We start from the raw sequence: 19540 nt of genomic DNA, 5'->3' as shown, positions 1-19540 counted from the left end.
CCTGGCTATTGGCTCCCGCGCAGCTCCCTCCCCGCTCCTGCCTCGCCCCCGCCGCGGTTCGCTGCGGAGCCGCAGCCAAGGCACGAGTGGGGGGAGGGGAAGAGGAGGAGAAGGAGGTTAAAAAAAAAACCCTACACAAAAAAACCGACAACCAAACCCACCAAGACGCCAGCCGCCATTTCGCGCAACAACAGGCAGAACCCGAGCGAGCAGCCCCAGCCAAAGCGCCCTAAGGAGAGAGAGAAAGAAACAAAGAGACACACGCACAGAAGAGTTAAGACAGGAAAAAATACCCATAGACTCCGCCATGATCACAAGACGTTTAATCGCCCCCCTCCTCCCTCAGACTCAATGCCCCGTTACAGCCGCCGCCTGTGCGTCCAACCAGCTAGCAGATCCCTTCACCTCGGCTCCCTCCTGCCGTAGCAGCAGCTGTTTAGAGCCCCAAACTCTCTCTGCCCAAGGTGTGGGGGGATGCTAGTCTATGGCGCTGCTAATTGCTTCTCCAGTCACCCGATTGTGGCGGCTCCATCGAGGCACAGTAAGAGCTGCCAGCCCAGCTTTTATCTGGTGCCCCGAGTTTGCGCACTGAAGGAGGCTCGCTCAGCCCCTGGTGGGCGTCGAACGAAACCCCAGCCGCCGCCTCCCCTCCCTCAATCAGCCATGTCGCTGGAGGGGCTGAAGCCAGGCAGGGCGGCGTGCGGGCAGAACGGGAGCTGGTGGAAAGGGGAGCTCGGTACAAACGGCGGAGGCTGCGTCTGTGCGGAAACGCTGAGGCGAGCTTCTCGCCTCGCCAGCTCCCGCTGGTCCGGATGAAAGCAGACCATACCTGCTCCCCGAGTCCCGTTCCCTGAAGGGGAAACAGGGCTCGTTCACTGCTCCTCTCGTCCCCTGCAGAAACGAAAACGCCTTCAGCTAGTGCTGTCCCACTTTAAGCAGCTCTCGCTTGCCTTATATGCAAGCCTTAAGCACTACGGGGAAAATTCTCAGCCTAAAGTGTCTGACAGGAGAAATTCAGTCAAAACCTCAGTCAAACCTCCCGCTCCATCCCCTTTCTCGCCCCCCTCTTCTCCGCCCCTCAAGCAAGTTCCTCTGCCTGTGTGAGATCCGGCGGGTCTGCCCGGCTTTTCGCGTACTTTGTTACTCCTCAGGTTGAGACTCGTGAAGGATTGGTACGCTGAGAGCAACGACGGTCGTGAGGAGGAAGCCGGAGGTGGGGAGGGGGAGCAGGCGAGGAGGGAGCTCTGGCGTTTGTGCCTCAGAGCGCGCAGTTCTGAGTCAGACGTTCTCCCGCCCTCGTTCGGTCCCAAAACAGCCTGGGACAGAGCCCGCGCCCCTCCCCCGCCGTCTGCGCCTCCGGGGCTGCGGATCGCCCCCGGCACCAGCCCCAGCTGCAGCCGCCCCTCCTCTCCTGCCCTGCTTCCCTCCTCACAGCCCCCCTGCCCAGCCCCTGCCGCAGTCTGGTGTCTCGGCCGCGCCCAGACTGTTCGGGCCGCCTAGCGTAACATGCAAAGCGCGGTTGCAAAATGGACACTGAGGGCTCGGCGGGCACAGGCTGCTCTCCAAGCCCATAAGCAAAATGGCGGCGATTTGGCTTCGCCTTGGTAACCCTGCCCCTGCCAGGCGGGGCCGGTGAGCCCCGTGCAGGGGGAGGGAGGGGAGAGCGGACGCCATTTTCCCAGAGAGAGGCAGTGACATAGAAGGGAGCGTAGGAGGCTGAAAGGAGGGAGACACGGGAGCAGCGGCGGCAGCGGGGTTTGTACACAGGTCCCAAGGCAAAGGCGCTTCCGAGCTGGTCCCCGTAGGGTTCTACGCATTGAGCTAGGTTCGGGGGGAGGGGGGGTCTCCTCTTTCCTTTCTTTTCTTTTTCTTTCTTTTACTAGAGCCTGCTGAGGGTTCAGTCCTACCTAGGATAGGGACATCCGCATTGGGGCTGTTGCATTGTTTTGGTTGGGATAGAGAAGGGGCTCAGCTGAGAGGTCCTGCTGCCTGGCCTGTGACCATTACAGGTGAGTCTTCGGTTATTACCAGCATATTCTGTTGTGGGTGCTTTGGGGAGGGGGGTGGCAAAAAGGGAGTGAAATGCGACGGGAACGTATCATTAACCTCGGTGCGAGTATAACTCCTTCCCACCCTGAAATATGTTTAAATTCTGCTTAAGTTGTCTTGAATTTGTTTCTTCTTTTGTGGGGTTTGGTTAAAAAATGGCAGGCTGTCGCTATATCTTGTGAATATGGCGGGTTACTGTAACTGGAGGAGCTGAGGAGAATTTTTTGGCAGTTACGCCAGATTTATGCATTATGATTGGAAAAGGAGCCAGAAGAGGCTATTATGTGACAACGTACGCTTCCTTAAACTGGTGGTTCTCAGACTGGGTTTGTGTGTTATTGGGACTGCGTATTGAGTTCTGCTGAAGCTTATGGGAAACCTTTTCCTCCATCCTGTATTTTTTTTTTTTTTTTTGCTTTGTGGTACTAAAATGGCTCATTATAGGCCTAATCTCTCTGCCTTCCACACCCCCGCCTCCTTTCCTCCCTCCCTGCTAATATCTCCTCTCGTGGTGTAACCTGGACGAACGGAAAGCAGTCCTCAAGAGTTTCTGTGCCAATTTAAAAGGGGATCACTCTCTCCACCCCCTTTCTTGAGGGTGTAAGTAGTTATATTGGTGCATCCCTTCCTCTCTTCAGTTTCTGCAGCCAGCGTTCGCGTTCTTTGGGTGGCTCATTTTAGTCTCTTTCCTAAAGAGACAGATATTGGTGGGGTAGACACTATTGCTGCAGACATAGGGCAGGGGAAACAAACGGTTCACTGTGTAGTACTAAATAGGGTAGAGAAACATAATATAGCCTGATTATAAAGGTCCTGTATTCCCCCATGCTCAGCCATTGGGGAATGTGCGGTGGCTAAAAGCCCTAAGGTCCCTAAAATGGTACAGACTACGTGTCGTTAAAAGCAGAAGTTTAGTACTGCATCTGGATATAGGAATGTTTTAGCCTGTTTATTTACAGTACCTTAAAGGAATAATAATGAAAGGTTTTTGTTATTCAGGGCTCAGATCAGAGAAAAGAGATATCCGTGGCTGTACTTCTAATGCATGATTAATTGGCTATCGTCGCTATACTTTTAAAGTTACTTTACAAAAAATGTGGAGCAATATTTTTAATTTCCCTCTTTTGTCCTTTAGAGATTCTAAAAATGGCGGCCTCAGGCTGATGTTGTGGTAATCTAATCAGCTCGGGTCCTCCACACCCCATGCAGTGCGTTTGTCTGCAGCATATTAGAGTCTTATTATGTTTAAATGAAAAGACCGTTCCGTTCAAATAATGTACAAAATGTCTCTTGACTTTACTGCGATTTAAAAATGCTGTGTTCCAGCTGATTAATTTTATTGGTTATGTGTGTGAAAGGCAAGTGAACGAGACCACTCTTGTCGGGGAAAAGGGGGGGTGGGAAGAGGCAACAGACTGAAGCAGCTTCTTTGAGGGGTGTGTATAGGTTGCTGTAAGGTAGTATGTATGTCGGTTTAACAATTTGGAAAAGCTCCTGTGTTTGTGATGGATACCATACATTTGTCCATCCTGTTATGCTTTCATGTCGTTAATATTTATCTAAGTAACTACTGGATTAAGATCACTGAAACACTCAGCTAAATTCTTTGTGGAATCACATTTGTGAATGTCATTCACCTTCCAGGAAATACCTTTACTGGCCATCAGGGTAGTAATTCCATGTATCGATAGTCCAAGAATACTAAAAGAACTTTATACTTGCAGGAATAATCCGTGTGAGATGATAACCTGTTACTTTATTAAGACGCGGAATTTTTTCTGCCACCATGTAATCTTGGTATTACGCTTATTTCCCCTTCCATTTATTTTGTATATTGCTGTGTAAATCACATATGTGGTAATAAACATACAAATACTGAAGGAAAGTGCTGTTCCTAACCTCTACTTTTTTTTCCTAAATGAAATATGAACCTTTTAGTATCACCACTATAAATATGTTTGAGTGGGGGGAGGGGAGGTCACAAGGATTTATTATTTGGTAGTTGGTGTAGTGTACTCCGATACAAACTATAGGGGCTGCAAACTGGATGTTCTAAGCAACAAAAACAACAAAAAAATTACTTTTTTTTGTGTGCACTTTTTAAAAATCTTGTCCTTGGTTTAATGAGGTACAAATTTCTATTCTGGTATAGCTTTGGAACCTTCTGGATTTAAACAATCAAAAGTGAGGTATTGAAATGGCAAAGCTGCCTTCAATCTCTAAAGAATTTTAATTTAGATATCGTTTGGAAGCACTGATGTGTGGTTTAAGCTATACCTGGAGTTGAACAGTAAGATAGTAAGACTTTTAGAGTGTTGTTAATGCATGCCTTTCATGTGTTTTGAGGCCAAAGACTGAGCAATTTCAATGACCAAGTGATGCATTAAGTCTAGTAATGTATGCTCCCATCATACCTCCCTTGTTTGTATAGATTTTATGTTTTTAATAAACCATGTTTACTCTGTTTATTAAAAAGTACATTAATAGCATTCTAAACAGCATATGTGTGGGCCTTTTTGGAAACCTTTTGCCTGTTTCTTTCCTCTCCCTAGGTTTAAAGTTCCCGTTCTTGTGAATAACTCTTTTTAAACATGATTTAGAGGGCTACACAGTTCTGCAGTCCAAATTCATGGCCTCAGTCGTGTTCTCAGTCAGACATTTAACTCAAGATCAAGATTAAAATAAGTTTGTACAGTTTACAAAAAGTGTTTGTGAGGTAGGGAGGGGGGAGGTGGTGAAATAAACCCAAAGATTTAAATCCTTGTACACAAGTTTTACTGCTTACCTTACAGATCACAAATTTATGCACTAAGAACCTCTTGGGAATTTTGAGATCTTCCAGGGTTTTCCTGTATGAGTTTTAGTGAGTCATTTTGCCTTTGTGACTCAGTTTCTCCATTTGTAGAAACAGATCTGTGATTGTTTTAAGGAGACAATGTTACAAAGGAAATTCTACTTTTTTTTTAAACTCCATGGATGTTGATATGTTAAAGTATATTCATAAAAAATAAAGTACGCCCCCCCAAAAAAACCCCTAATACAGACATCTTGAAAGAGGAAAGACAGACATTTCTGGCTTACAAACACGGTGTTACAAATGCAGTAATACAGGCTGCAGTACTGAAACCACTTATGTATCTTTAAGCTTTTCATATCTGAAGGAAAAATCTGCTTAACTGTCGCTTAGCCTTTTGGGTGAGCTTTTTTGCCATCTGGGAAATAGAGGGAGAAATAATACTGTCTTTTTAGACTATACCTAGGGAAAGTTTTTCTTAGCTTTACAATTCAGATTACTTTTAGAAGTTGCATTGCCTCATATCTTTGGTACATTTTCAGCACACCCAATTGTTAATATTCCATTGGAGAGCAACAGGAGTACAGAAATTGGCATCGCACTGAAAGGTGTGATGTCTCTAGTCCTGATCTCACATTTAAGGGCAGTCTAATTTTGTGTGCATGCTAATACTCATTTTAGGAAAGATCATTTGTGGGGCTTAGTTAAGGAGTTGTGTATGTAATTGTAGAATTGTGGCATTGTTCTAAACAAATAATAGTAAGTGAAGGTTTAATGAAAGTATTTTGTTGGTTTTGTATAACATTCTAACAAAATTGCGTGGGAGGGGGTAGATTAGTGAAGATATAGAATAAAACTCAATTCAGACTTCTGGAGAAATGCTAAAGAAGTCCATGTATGTATTGGACTTGTGACTTCCATACAAATGAGCATTTGTGAATCTCTCAAAAGTAAAATTTTGTTGGACAGTGTTTTTGGAACAGGTGCAGTGTTTAAATGTTTCCACTGTGCAAATAGTAGTTTTGATTTATTGCTGTGAATGAAACTTAAGGCATCTCTGGGGAGAAAAAAAAGTTCCAGCATATGTAAAATGTGGATTAACAGAGAAAAGAAAAACCAAAACCAAGCCCCAAGTTTTTATTTTTTTCCAAGTTCTGGATCAGTTAAAATACTAATCATAGTGGGTTTTTGAATGGTGCAAGATGAATATTTCTAGCCACACTGGCTTTCACATTTTCTTCCTAACCAAAGAATCACACTTATAAGTTAATTAATCTTTGAGGAGCCAAAATTCTGCTCATGACCTTCCTACTACAAAAAACCTGCTATAGTTGTTTTCAGAGACAAACCTATTGCTACCTTTAAGGCATAACAAACAAGTTATGTAAAAGAAACCTTGTCAAGGTTTTATGTACTTGCTAGGAGATACTGAAGTTATTTTTATTTCCTCTTGCAAATCTTATTGTGGTATTAATGAGACAGGCAAGATTTGAAGCTTTGCTGGTTGATTGAAAATTTTAACAATTCAGGTTATCTGTAAGCCTTTGAAGAAAATTCTGTTGTATAGAGTATTTTTTTAATGTGTCTGACTTAAGTGTTCTTTTTATTTTTAAAATGAAAATATTTGGCAAGAACTATGGTAAATCACAGTGCCCACTCAAATTACGTGTTTCAGAAGTACAAATGAAGAATATATTGAAGTAGCACAGAGATTGTATCCTGTGCAAGTAAAATGTCCATGCTAGTTTTATGTATTTTATTGGAAGAGTGCTATGTCTCCTTCCGTGTGATAGTTCATACGCTGCTTAGATGGAGATACACTATTGTAAAACTTAGATGAGCTTTGCAAGGGACCAGTTCTGCAAATCAGGCTAAGTATGGAAATGACAAAATAATGTTGATCCTAGTTTTAGAATTTAGTTTTAAGTAAACGTTTTCAGTAGGTGTAGATGTTGAAATGTCATAGTGCAGGCTCAGGTTTAAAGAAGCTTTTTATTTGATTCTCATGTGTTGTGTTTTGTGTTGTGTTTTATGCCATCATAGTCTGGGTAATCATTCACTTTTATACCTTTATCTCAAAAAGAAATTGCCATCAAGTTCAAAGACAGGGTGATAAGACTAGATTTTAATGACACTGTTGTACTTTATATTACAACTTAAGAGTAAGGGCCTGTAATCTGTTGTCCATTGTTCATTATTTCATCAGTCATAGAAAGTAATGAGATTAGTATCCAGTATTTACGAAGTGAGAATTTTAAATGTATACAGGATGGTAGGTTTGTATCTTTTACCCTGAAGAGTTCTGAATATTTAATTTGGTGTGGTGTTTGTTACTCTAAACTCTTCTAACTTGACTAGGTCTAAAGATGCTTTTTTTCGTTAGCAGTGGGTGATGCTTTTAACTTGCCTTGTGTGGACAAAATGAGCTGACTCCTAATTAGTATGGTTATAATGGGGCTGTGTTAAAAACTGTATCACAAGACAGATAACATTCCAGGTCTAGACAGTTAATCCTGTCTTAACTATTGGTTTAAGACAACTTTTCAAATGAGGAATGTTTCTTTAGTAGGTTCTGCTTAAACTGAAAGCAAAGACCTGAGAATTACAGAAACTTATTTATAGCTTTTTTGGGGAAGGTATTGAGAGATTACACTTCTTGCTTGGTTTCTAAACCAGTTTCTAGAACTAAGAAAGAAATGTGGATACTTATATATATAACTGATAAACAATACAGTAGTTATTTTACTAGCTATAATGCTCCTCCGTGAGGTGCTTTCGTGAGTAATATAGCTACATTTTGGTTAGGGTAGAAGGGTCATGGGGATCTTATTTAATATTATGCAATATTATGCAGCATTTTTATGAATTATTGTAGAGTTGGTGTTGTTTATTATGTTCATTCTCCTGTCTCCTACTCTGCAATCACATCTTCTGTACTGGAAGACAAATAAAAGACAAACTTGGCATCTTTTTTTGTTCTTCTGCATGGCATTAATGTTGAAAGGTATAAGCTGTGTTTTGTGCTTCCATTGCTGGGCAGAATTTCTTTCTTGTGTTTATTGTAAGATGATGTATTTCATGTCTTTGCTATTACAATTAAAAATACATACTGAGATCTTCCTTGAAAACTCAAAGGTATAAACTTACAAATGCATAATCTTAATTTTTTAGCATGAATCAATGTTGCTAAATAATGGCAATTGGAAAGGAAATTGTTTTTCTTGAAAGTAGGAAGGATCTTCTGATCTTAAACTTCTGTATTTTTTTTGGCTGTCCTTGAACATGACATAGTCACTTCCATCTGTTTCCTCACCCCTTCTAGCCCTCTTCCTCCCAAAATCTTAGTAAAGAGCATTGGAATATTGCCAAGTTGTTACCAAGAAATATAGTTCAGGTTGAACTGTGGTTAAAATTACATAAGAGTTCTTCCAACTGCTAGAAAGAATTAAATTTCTGTTTGAAAAAGTGCAGCATCCCAACTTGCTTGTGTTTAGATTCCTAGGCATAACTAACAGTTAGGTGAATGTCTGCAAACTGCTTCCACAAGTAAAAGTTGAATTGCTGTTGTGCTATTCATGTAGGTCAAATGCCACTGATAAAACAGGGAAACTAGTTTTTGGAATCTAAGTGAAAACATATCGGAATAGCAATTTGCTTACCTGAAATGTAAGCCAAATAAGCCAAAATAACTTACTTCTTGTGTAGCAGGTAGCTAATAATTAAAATAGACTCCCAAGTCTTAATTAAGCAGCACAGAAAAAAAATAAATGTATTATTTTATTTGATTGCATGAAGCCAGCAAAATATTTAGATTGTTGAAGGCAATAGCAATATGCATTTGTAGCCACATTTCCCCCCAAGAATGCCTTGTTCTTGGGAGGAATATTGGGCCTTAGAATTTAGACTTCTAAGTAACTTAATCACCGTGAGGTATGCTGTTACATTTAATAAAAGAAGAAATAGCCTTTATGGAGTATTCTTACAGCATATGGACTGTATGTACTTGGGAGAAACACTTTATTTTTTTAAATGTTTGTAAAAATAACTTTTGGTAACAGGAGTAAATAATGTTTTCTTGGAGAATTGGTAAGTCATATATAGGCATTTTGTGTAAATTTAATCAGCAGTTCTTTACTACTTTGTGGTAGATGGAGCCAAATGTTTGCAGTAAAACAGCTGATACAAAGACTGACTTAAGTCCAGATGTTTCTAATGAGAAACTACTTTATTTATTTTCTCAACCTTTGAATTTCTGTTTAAAGGAGTTTTGCATCTCGGAGTGATGCAGTGTAGTACACTGAAGTTTGGTAGCTAGTAGATACCTGTCCAAGCAATAAGCAATATTGCAATGAAGAAGTATTCTTTTCTCTTATTCTTCATGTTTTCTACTTGTCTTGTATTTTGCAGTTCATTGACTCTCCCTCTCAAATAATAACTTCTGAATGGCTAGGCCTTTTTGTGTGTGGTTTATTTTAAGAAATATGTCAGGTGCTTGCAAAATTAGAGACATCAAGTCATTGGCAGTTAATTTTTGATTTTGAGGATTGATTTCTGTAAATAAAAAAAATGCAAATCTGTAGTTTGTTATTTTTCTGTATAATCCTGTTTACCATTTCTCTGATCTTTCTATTCAATTAACTAATTCTTGTTCTTTCTGTAACTGCATTTACCTTTATTTCTGTTCTACCACTCATTCTTTTTCTCTTCCTAGTCTCATATTTTGTCTAACTTCCACTGAGAGAAGAAAAGGAGGAGTGAAGAGAGAGAAGAGGTAAGGGGAAGTCATCCATTTTTTAATGGACTGGCATAAATATCCGAGGAAGAGAGAGTGCTTTCCATTACTGCTTCAGGAATATACAAGAGTAGTACTCTTGGGGCAGATAGTAAAGGGAAGATAGCCTATGGCCAGTGGAAACCAGCTCTTCTGTGTGGCAGGATCTTTACTGCTGCGTGATTCTAGGTTTATGCTTAAAAGAGCAGCTTGCTTCCCACTCGGTGTAATGCATGTAATGATCTGTATACTGAAGAATTGATATGTACATGATGGAAACTTGAGGCGTTTTATGCATGAGGAGGCAAGATTTCTTTCATCTTCATTCTTGATCTCAGACTCGAGACCAGTTCATGAAGTTTGCCTGTCATTCCAGACCTGACTGAGGTCTTTGTTGAATGTAAAGTCCTGTGTTTGTTGTATCAGGATGTTCATAAGTTTGCTAATGAGCTCTTTACGTCACGGTACTTGTTCTTACTCTGTATTGGCTCTGGATGTAAAAAAAAAAAATCTGAGGAGGAGCCTTATAGTGTAGTAGTTTGGTTGTAATAGCTTTGTTTCTTAAGTTAGTCTAATGAGCACTAGGTCTCTGTCAGTGCAACCAATAACTTACAAAAGACCAAAAAAAAACCCACCACAACCAAAATTTGATAGAAATAGTAAATTGGTGCCCTTGAGATCTCTGAAGCTTAATGAAAATCCAGAAGTAGATGAAAAAGGACTATGCACAGTCGTCTGGAAGAAGCATGGAGAAGCAGTGTAATGATTTTAGGCATCTGTTGTGTGTAACTCCAAACCAGCCATGGCAGGTATTTTACTGTGTTGTTTTTTTTTAAATTGGGTGATGGGGCCCATGAGGAAGAGGTGAGATGGACCTGTCTGCTGACGGTGTTGGTCAGTGTGGGTGGCATAGGTTGCTGAGGGGCTTGTGACAGAGGCCTGGACCACATAATAGTGTGATGAGGAAGATGCTGCTGTGAGAGGGACATAGAGGGCATTAGGTCAGTGGGCATATTGGAACACAAACTACAAATACAAAAGAAATCAGATTTTTTTAGAACAAGTTGTATCTTCTGGGTGATTAATAGGAATTGGTCCTAATTTATATATTGTATTTGAATGTGCGTACTGTCTTGTTTTTACCTGCTGTCCTTTTTTATCTTGGCACAAATTTGAACTAGACTGCTAATTTATCTGCTAGGTTACCATAGAGAGCAGCAAACAGTAGCAAAGGTCTGAATTTGGGCTTACAGCTGTTTCTGAGCCTGCATACTTCATACTACAACTGCAGCGGTGTAACATTTGGAAGTTGGAGATCCCTCCTAATCTCTTGCCAAAATCTGTACTATGGTGGAACGTGTTGAGGGAAGCAGAGAAAGAACTTCCTTGTGTGTAAGATTAGTCAGTTACTTGTGTATTATGCTTCTAGGTCTGATTAAAGAAAGATGTTTTATCTCCTTAGAAACAGGCAGCAATAAATATTCAGATTATTTTGATATATTTATTTATGCTACATATATATACACTGCATATTTTTTTTCTAGATTCGTGTGTTAATACATATGTATACATATGCATATATACACACAGTGCACAGTTCACCATTTGAAAGATATCTAGAGTATAGCATTAAAATGTCAGTTTCTATCACTAGTTTTCCAAATAACCTAACTATTGTATGGAGAAGACAGGAGTGCTCAGAGCAGTAGTAGAAAGCAAAAGTTTAGAAAAATACACAGGTCGGGGTTGTTTTTGTTTTTTTTTTTTTTCAGTAAAATCTTCTTACTGTTTTCCTCTCTTTTCTCCCTGTAAACTCTTTCCTTCCATCCTTCCATTAAGAAAAAATAATAATAAAAAAAAATTGTTGGCGAGGAAGCCAAGTGGGAAAGCTCAGTTTGTTGGCTCTGTGACAGTTCAGGACAGGACTTTTCACACTGGATTTGCGGACTACGACACACTATATTGATAGGTGCATTTTTACTTGGGTTTCTCCTGTATAGATTGTGCTAAGGCATAGGTGTATTGACTTTTCTTAGGTCCATTCTTGTGTATTTCTTTGTGGGAAGGGTGGTTCCCATGACTACAGGTTAGAATTGTTGGCCTATAAATCTGAAGGAAGGCATGACAAGAATTGCTTCTGCTAATGATTGCAAAATGTGTATACACGCATGATGTAATTGGGGGGAGGCAAGAGGAGAATGTTTAGATTGTGTGCTCAAAAAAAGGCAGCTTAAGCATAGAAGATGTTTTTAAGTGTTTGTTCTTTATATTGTTTCTTCCTTCTTCAGTGTACATAGTAGGCTTGATTTGGTATCTCAATTTGTAAGGTACATAAATGCATTCCTGTCTGCTGTATCGAGTATCAGTACTTCAAATACGTTCTTACCTACCTTCCTTTATAAAAAAAGGAATTTTAAGGGGAAGGAAGGCAGCAACACACCTCGTAGACCATACTTCCTGATGTGGTAAGAAAATTGAACAAAATACTACTTTTTGGTCATCTGTCTCTGTTACCTGAGATGACTTGTATGAACCACTGACACCAAGATCAGCAGGAGTCAGCAGAGGTCTGAAAGCAGTAGTATGAGCGTGGAAGTCTTTCTGTCTTGCCTTCCCATGATGACATGGGAAACTGTAGTTAGTTTCAGAGTGAATCCTGTATGACTCTCTGGATCCAACCTGAACCCACAGTAGCATAAATTTTCTACTGAGAGCAAATGGAAGTTGGAGTTTTGGTTTGGGCTTAATGCTGTTTGAGTACTGGTAGGGTATTTTTACATTCAAATTGACTTGAAGCTACAGCCAGATTAGCATCATGTGCTGGTTGAACTGAAATGTCTTGCTTGACTCAAAACTGTCATGTGACTAGTTTGTGTATTTTAAGTCTGAATCATTTTTATCTGTAAATCTGATAAATTCTGTACCCTTCCTCTTTTCCTCTGTCCATGCACAAGTGGAAAATGGACTGTACAAATCACTTTGTTTCAGCAATTTCATGTGCTTGTTCCAATAAGCTTCAAGTTAATTCCTTTAGATTTGTGCACATTCCTTAAAAATGAATCTTCGTGTGTATACTGCGTGTATTCTGTGTATTCTGACACTTAGATACTGCTCCAGGAAATTGTTACTTCCCCCCCCGTATTTAAAGGATGTGAGGCAATGGGGTTACTGGTACTCTAGCAGACGTAGCAAAAAGCGGACCTTGTTAGGTGTTTGTACTTGTTAGGTGTTTAAACGTGGTGTGAACTGCCTATTTCTCTTAGTTGAGAAACACAAGCTATAACTTTTCAGATGTTCAGGAGTAATAATTATTCTCAGTTACTCAGTTCACTAAATATGGGTAAATTATCACTTTCACCTTTTCCATGTTTGTATTTTGTGTATAGATGTTGAAGGTGCAGAGTAGGCATAGTATAGTGATGGTAATCTTGATTTATCTTGTAATTGTCAGCACGTGGTGACTGAGAGTTGCTAGAAGAAATTTTTTAAGAACTTCAGGTGTATATCGAAGTCTAAAAACGGGAACAAAAAGACTATTTTTGTAATGCCTAGTGATGTGAGAAATTTGAACTGATTTAGTGACCAACTTCACAAAATTAGTGTAATGCTTTGAGAACGGGAAAAATTTTTTTATTTGAGCTAAAAATGAATTGTAAACTTCATTTCACTGATGTCCCTTTATAATTTAGAAAACAATATGGTATTGCACCTTGTTTTGAGTTCTGTTCCTAACTTTCATAGTGGATTTTTTCCCTAACTGCTAGATTCTTTTTTGTCTTCAGTATCTAGCACGTGACAATAGAATGTAGAAATTGATTTATGGGGAAGGAAAGACAAGGAACAATGACAATGTCTGTGTAAAAGCTGTCAGATGTACTAAGAAGAATAGTAAAACCAGATTTCTCTCCCCCTCCTCCCCCTTATTTTCTTGTAATGTTAAGGGTAAATCTGAATTTAAAAGAAGCCCTAAGCAAACAAAATACCCCACCTTATTGTAATAAGTATATGATATTACCTTGATACATTATTTTTTGCATAGGTTTTTTATCATTAAGGCAAAAATGTTGTTACTGGTGCTGCCACAACCTCTTATCTTTGATTGTTACGAAGCTTTGCATCCCCATATGAGAGCTTTAGTATTCTTGCACCTACTGAATAGATTCTAACAGCCTGCTTAGTCCTATTTCCTCTTCCCTCTCCCTTAAAAAAGGTTAAATATCTTTCAGAGGTGAGCTAACAGTATAGCATATAACCATGTGAGTTGTACTGTTCCCAGTACTGTCTGGTTTCTTCTGGCTTGAAAAATATGCTTCATGGTTAATAAAAATAAAGGTAAGTCAGAGTTTTCTGATAAGATTTATATTGATACTTTCTATTTGAATGTAAGTACTGGGAACCCAGTTTGTGAATCTATAAAAGAAAATGCAAGTAGTTCAGTGTTTTTAAAAAATTAGTGTTCCTGCCTTCTTAGGAAAAAAACCCAAAACCAAACAAAACCCCAACAAAACCAAAGCAAAGAAACAAAAAGAAAGTGATATGGAAAATGCCATGGAAGAATTTGTCTGGGCTCTTGACACTTAGAGGATGATTGATAACTCGGATTATGAAACCTTGTTGGAGTCATCTGGACAGTCTGGCTAGACTTCAAGTTCTTATTTTTCAAGTGTACTTTCTGTCTAGGTGATCCGTCATCTGCTCATTTCCTGAAACTGTTCTACATATCTTTTGATGGTCCTACAAGAAGCAAGTCGAAGGAGGGGAAAAAGGACATGCTGATAAAGTAGGCCTGGAGTGCCTTTCTGCCAACATGATTCTAGCAACTGGATTTCGTTTTGAATGTTTGGACTCTGTAGCATTAGGCTCAAAAATAGAGATGTAATTTCAGGAGATTACCCGTTTACTTTCTGATTCAAGAGCTGAGCCCTTTATATTTTGTTTTCTTTTTATATCTCCGTGTACTAGGGGAAAAGTGAAGTTTTTAGTTCTGCTGTCACACAGTTGATCTTAAAAGGACATGGCAGAAAGGAAGCATGTGGTCTTTGTTAGACCACAGAATAATGTTGTGTAAGTGGAATACCTCAGGGATAATATGTAAATTATTTTCTCTTGTTTAATGCATAAATGATGTTCTTTGTACAAAGCCACACATCAATAATCTGGAATGTATTGTGCTCCTACACTTCTGTTGTTAGAGCACAGTTCATTTAAAAAAGTTGTTCTAGTATCATAAACAAAGAGGATCATGAGAAGTATGGTGAGGCTTCAAATGTTTGAGACTAGATGTGGCTGTTAAGTCAGAAAGCTCCTGTGTATTCTCTAGAGACAACAGGAACTGCCATAGAAAATGTAAACCAATGTGATTGAATGGTAAAGTGTGATAGGTTCCTTGCAGGAGGTGGGTCTTGCATAAGATAAAAGCTTTAACCATATTGAACAAAAGTGGTTTGGTGTGTGTTTTTGGTTTTGTTCTCCCTCCACCCCTGATAAAAATTGTATTATTAGGACAAGATAAACCTTTTAACTTCCATTAAATAAAAGCAGAATTTCTTCAAATAAGGAATGTGTTTTCATTCAAAAAAGCAGTGCTGGTAGAATGATAATGAAGAAAATTTGATGAATCTAAGAAATTGCCAAAATTCTGTCAAAGCTTACAGTGTATTGTCAGTAAAAGAGTAGAGTGGGCCCTAACAAAATTGGGGGGCCTCTACTGTTGAGATTGAGGTATGGTAGGTGGGCTGCTTTGCCCAAAAATGTGCTGATCATTGGACCAGCAGTTTTTATATAGTGTCTTTGAACCATATGACCCTAAAATTAACTGGATGAACCAGTGTGGTCTTTCTAATTTTCAAATTAGCGTACTGCTTGAAGAAAGACTTTATTTAAACAGTAAGGTGTGTATAATCTATTTGGACTATAGGCAGACTAGCACCCTTCACACCTCCTGGCCAATTGTTTAGATGAAATGCACCTATGAAAACAGTTTCGTAAAGGCCATGGGTGACAGATGTCAGTTGTGAAAGAATAATGATTTGAAGTAGATAGGTACTTGCAGAAACTGGAAAGTGCCGTATTATGATAGCAGGTAGTATTTTTATGACTCATCTAAATACCAGGCTTCAAAGGATAAGCAATCACTTTTAAGATGGGTAAGGAAGAAAGATCCCCAGTGGTTATGTTATTTTCTGTTCTGAACTTTCCAATTTTCGTAGTATGGTGCAATAAAAATGCTGGGAATATTTTAGTGTGTCATGACAAGATTTTCTTCATCCCAAATCTGGCATCACTAGTGAGTTCATGGTTGGATGGCCTGTAAGGTCACAGTTCTGTTAATAAGTGGGCATCCTATAATGAATTTTTTCTGGGTCTTCCCTGTCGCCATTGTGGGAATTTGTTGAGGATTGTTATTAATAAATAATGAGCTGTGTTTGTTTGAGTTAATTTGTCTGTGTAGGTATTGTGAGCTTCTTTCCTCTAGGCAGAGGCAGAGGAAGAGCACTGGAGGGTTTTGCACTTCTATGAGCGTGGTGAAGACCTGAAAACTTAAGGTGGTAAATAATAGTGAGGTGGTATTACAATCATATTCTGCTTCCTTTTAGGTGAAACAAATTGTCTTTAACACTGCTTGGAAAAATAAATTTTAATTCAAGTTTCTGATTTTATTCTGTATAGATTAGTCTCAGAATTTTTGAGTGAATTCTGACTTAGTGTTGTATTTCAGTTGCTTGCAGGAGGCAAGAAGTTTATCTTGGCTCTGTACCCTTTCCCCCCCTTTTTTTTCCCTTCCGTACAAGAGTAGTGATGCATTTGCTTGGTCAGAGATTATGGCATTATTTGTACCATGCATTAGCTATTAATTTTCTGTCTATACACAGCTCCAAAAAACATACACACAGTGCTCTTCTTTTCCTCCACATTACTTTAAAGATCTAAACAAATTTCAGTTGATTCTCAGATTTGATAACCCCGTCTTTCTGTGTTGACAGTGAAGGTCACTTGAATATACTGGGTAGTCTTACTTGTTTATGTAGGTTTGCAGATGTCATAGCCCATGAGGCAGCTGTCTAAGGCAGATTCTTCACTTTCATCAGCCTCCCAGGCATTTTTTCCTAAATTAATTTCCAGTCGTTACTCTACCTGGTCAGAAGTGTTTGAAGAACATTCAATTAGGAAAAACTGTGCTGCCACCAAAATCAGTTTTAAGTGCAAGAAACAACTTAAGTGAGGATCATGATCCCAGCAGTGGTGTCCATTATGTCTTTTAGACCTATTTGGAAACACACAAAAACTGGTTTTCAGGATTATGTAATAGCATAAAATAGCATATAAAATAGCATATAAAATCTGTTATGGTGATGATTTGTTAGCGGAGATGCAGATGGCACTGGAACAACCCTTAACCTGTGATAACTGATTCATGTGGACTAAGTTGATGGTTTCCTTTCAATTATTGGGTAGGTTAATATAAATTTTTTACTTTTTTAGGGGATCAAAATGGGAAGTTGATGTTCTCTGTAAGCTGCAGATGAGGATATTCAAGGGTCTATTCTGAGTAAACTGTGGTGCCAGAGTGGGTGGTCACTTAAACTGTAAACAGGTGCTTGTGATTTCTTTTATGTCTGCTACTAATAATATTCTATACTTGCTTTTGGCTTAACAGGCTTTTCTTCCTGCATATTCTTGAAAATTGTATGAATTCACCTTAACTTTGTGCATAGCTAGTGGCACAATTTGACATTTGTGGTATTTGATAGGAAAATGCTCAGTGTTTAAATGAGAAAAATGAGCTAACCCAATGGCCTGATTGCTTTCCAGTTGATTGTGTTTGGTGACTTGTGTAATGGGACCAAGACAGAACTTCTGCTGTCTAGAGGGAGAATGAGGTTTAGGCACTTCAGAGCATGCCAAGATGCTTGATGTTAATTGTCAGACTTCAATACTTAGATAAATTTTAAGAAGTTAGATGACTTGCTGCAAGCTCATACCTTAGAGATGCCTCGTAGATGCCACTGCATCATCCTGAAGATACTGACTTTATCAATAAAAGACACAAATTGAGATTTAAGTCCACAATGCTTGTCTGATTTCATTTTGTAAGTGCCCCATTTATCACTGTGGGCTCATTAGGTGTCTTTTTTCTTGGCCATATAGTGTTTGGCAAGGATGAGTGTGTTAAAATATGTTCGTCTTAAAACTGCTGGGCTTTTGGAGACTTCAGCTAAGATACTATGCTTTGTCAGACGGGGGAAGTGTATTTGTTAGGCACTGTATGTGCTTCATTGCAAAGTGGTCTGTGTTCTTGAAATTCTGACGTTCTGGGAGGAGTTTGCGCTTGTGCATTATGCTGCTACTGAAGATTGGGGATATTTTGCTTCAATTGCCTAGCAGCTTGTGGATTAGTCTATAAAGGTGCATTAGTTTACTGATCTGTGAATAGGGACAGCTGAGGTGCTGTGTATATCTCTCTTAGACTTGGTTGGGTGTTCTGTCCTACTCAGTGAGTGAGAGACAAGGAGCAACTGGCATACAGGTAGGATTGTTGCGTTCGCTTCTGACAGTCAAGTGAATTGCAGCTTTGCTCTACAGTCAAAAGCTGCTACTGATGCTTTTCTGTTTACTACTTAAAAAAAAATCACTTTTAGCAGCGGCACCCAGTGGGTATAATATGTTCTGATGGTGATCTATTAAGGTGGGATAGAAGTTGTTTTCTATTACTATTGCGAATCATTAGAATTATTTTGTTTTTTAAAAAATAATGGAAGTTATGACATTGTTTCTTTTGAAATCCTTAGTATTAGGACATTGAAAGTTGTGTGGGTTTGTTTGGTGTTTTGTTGTTTTGTTGTTTCTAAGTGCAAAACAGAAGTGGACAATGCTAAGAAATACTTGAAAAATTCTGTAACCAGGTTTCTATTGAAAGGTACAGCAACTAGGCTCTGTCAGCACAGAGCAGTAAGCAAATGTACTTTGCATTCAGTGAGTCTGCCATAAAGTGAGTCTTTGTCACCTTGGTGAATGTGATGATTTTATTTTCTTTCATTCATTAAATTACTATTTTTGTAGTTTGTAATATTAAGTAATATCGCAGTTTGTAATACTAAGTTCAGTCTCTAAGATCATCAAGCTCTTAAAATAAGTGTATTTGAAGTTAACTTTTGAAGAAGACAGAATGTTTTCCTTTTGCTTGTGTAAAATAAAACTGGTGAGATCATTGTGACAGATAAAAGTGATTATTTTGTTAAAAAACATGTGATGTAAAATTTCCTGGTTTTAAAGTGAACTGACTCAATCTTCTGCTTTCTTTCATTGTTTTTATTTTAACAGGGTTTGTGGATGCACTTAGATGTTTGCAATGAGCACTGTGGCTGGCATGCCCCAGTGTTTTGGATACCAATGCATAGGACTCCGTAGTAATCGAATTTATCAGAAACGAACGTCATGAGCATAGTGATCCCATTGGGGGTTGACACAGCAGATACTTCTTATTTGGAAATGGCTGCAGGCTCAGAGTAAGTATGTGAACATAAGTTGTAAGTTTTCTTAACATTTTTTTCTTCTCCTGCCCCTGCTACACTTTTTCCATGCAGTTGAAAGAGAGGCCTTAGGAGTCTCCTTAGTTTTATTGAATCTTTGATTACTACAGAGTAAAGTGACAGTTACTAATTTAAGTCAGTTTCTTCCTCTTCAAGGGGAGGAAAGACGAGAAGCTAAAGTGTTCTACAGATGCGTATTTTCCTTGCTTATCAAACGAAGAAATATAGATGCTACCTCACTTGCTTTTCATACTTTAAATACTTTGCTTAGCTGAATTGTTGAATACCATGTTTTCCCAAAATTTTTATGTTGAAAAGCTAGAAGAAATTTACTTGTTAATCATTTAAGGTAGTGACTGGTTATTAAGGATTACAAAGAGCTAATGAAATCCTGAA

At 39.0% G+C, this 19540-nt stretch overlaps 1 protein-coding gene and 1 long non-coding RNA gene across 7 annotated transcripts in view; one reads left to right on the top strand and one right to left on the bottom strand.

Annotated features, from left to right (window-relative positions):
* Positions 1–306: 306 nt before the first annotated feature.
* Positions 307–1363, bottom strand: LOC136007921 (uncharacterized). The gene is made up of 2 exons (XR_010609907.1): positions 1137–1363; positions 307–891 (listed from the first exon to the last, which is right to left on the bottom strand). It is a non-coding gene; the product is annotated as an uncharacterized LOC136007921 (long non-coding RNA).
* Positions 1364–1524: 161 nt separating this feature from the next.
* KMT2E (lysine methyltransferase 2E (inactive)) overlaps positions 1525–19540 on the top strand; it is a 59155-nt gene continuing 41139 nt past the window's right edge. The window contains exons 1-3 of one of the 6 annotated variants that reach the window (XM_065666310.1): positions 1552–2009; positions 16096–16159; positions 18936–19120. In XM_065666310.1, coding sequence (XP_065522382.1) covers positions 19050–19120 — 71 coding nt within the window. In that variant the 5' untranslated portion in view covers positions 1552–2009; positions 16096–16159; positions 18936–19049. Of the gene's footprint in view, positions 2010–9554; positions 9615–16095; positions 16160–18935; positions 19121–19540 lie in introns of all 6 variants that reach the window. The other 5 variants (XM_065666304.1, XR_010609898.1, XM_065666315.1 and 2 more) reach the window with 5 other exon arrangements.

The sequence above is a fragment of the Lathamus discolor genome, chromosome 1 (assembly GCF_037157495.1).
Source record: "Lathamus discolor isolate bLatDis1 chromosome 1, bLatDis1.hap1, whole genome shotgun sequence".
NCBI lineage: Eukaryota > Metazoa > Chordata > Aves > Psittaciformes > Psittacidae > Lathamus > Lathamus discolor.
This window is presented reverse-complemented; position numbering and strand designations above follow the sequence as displayed.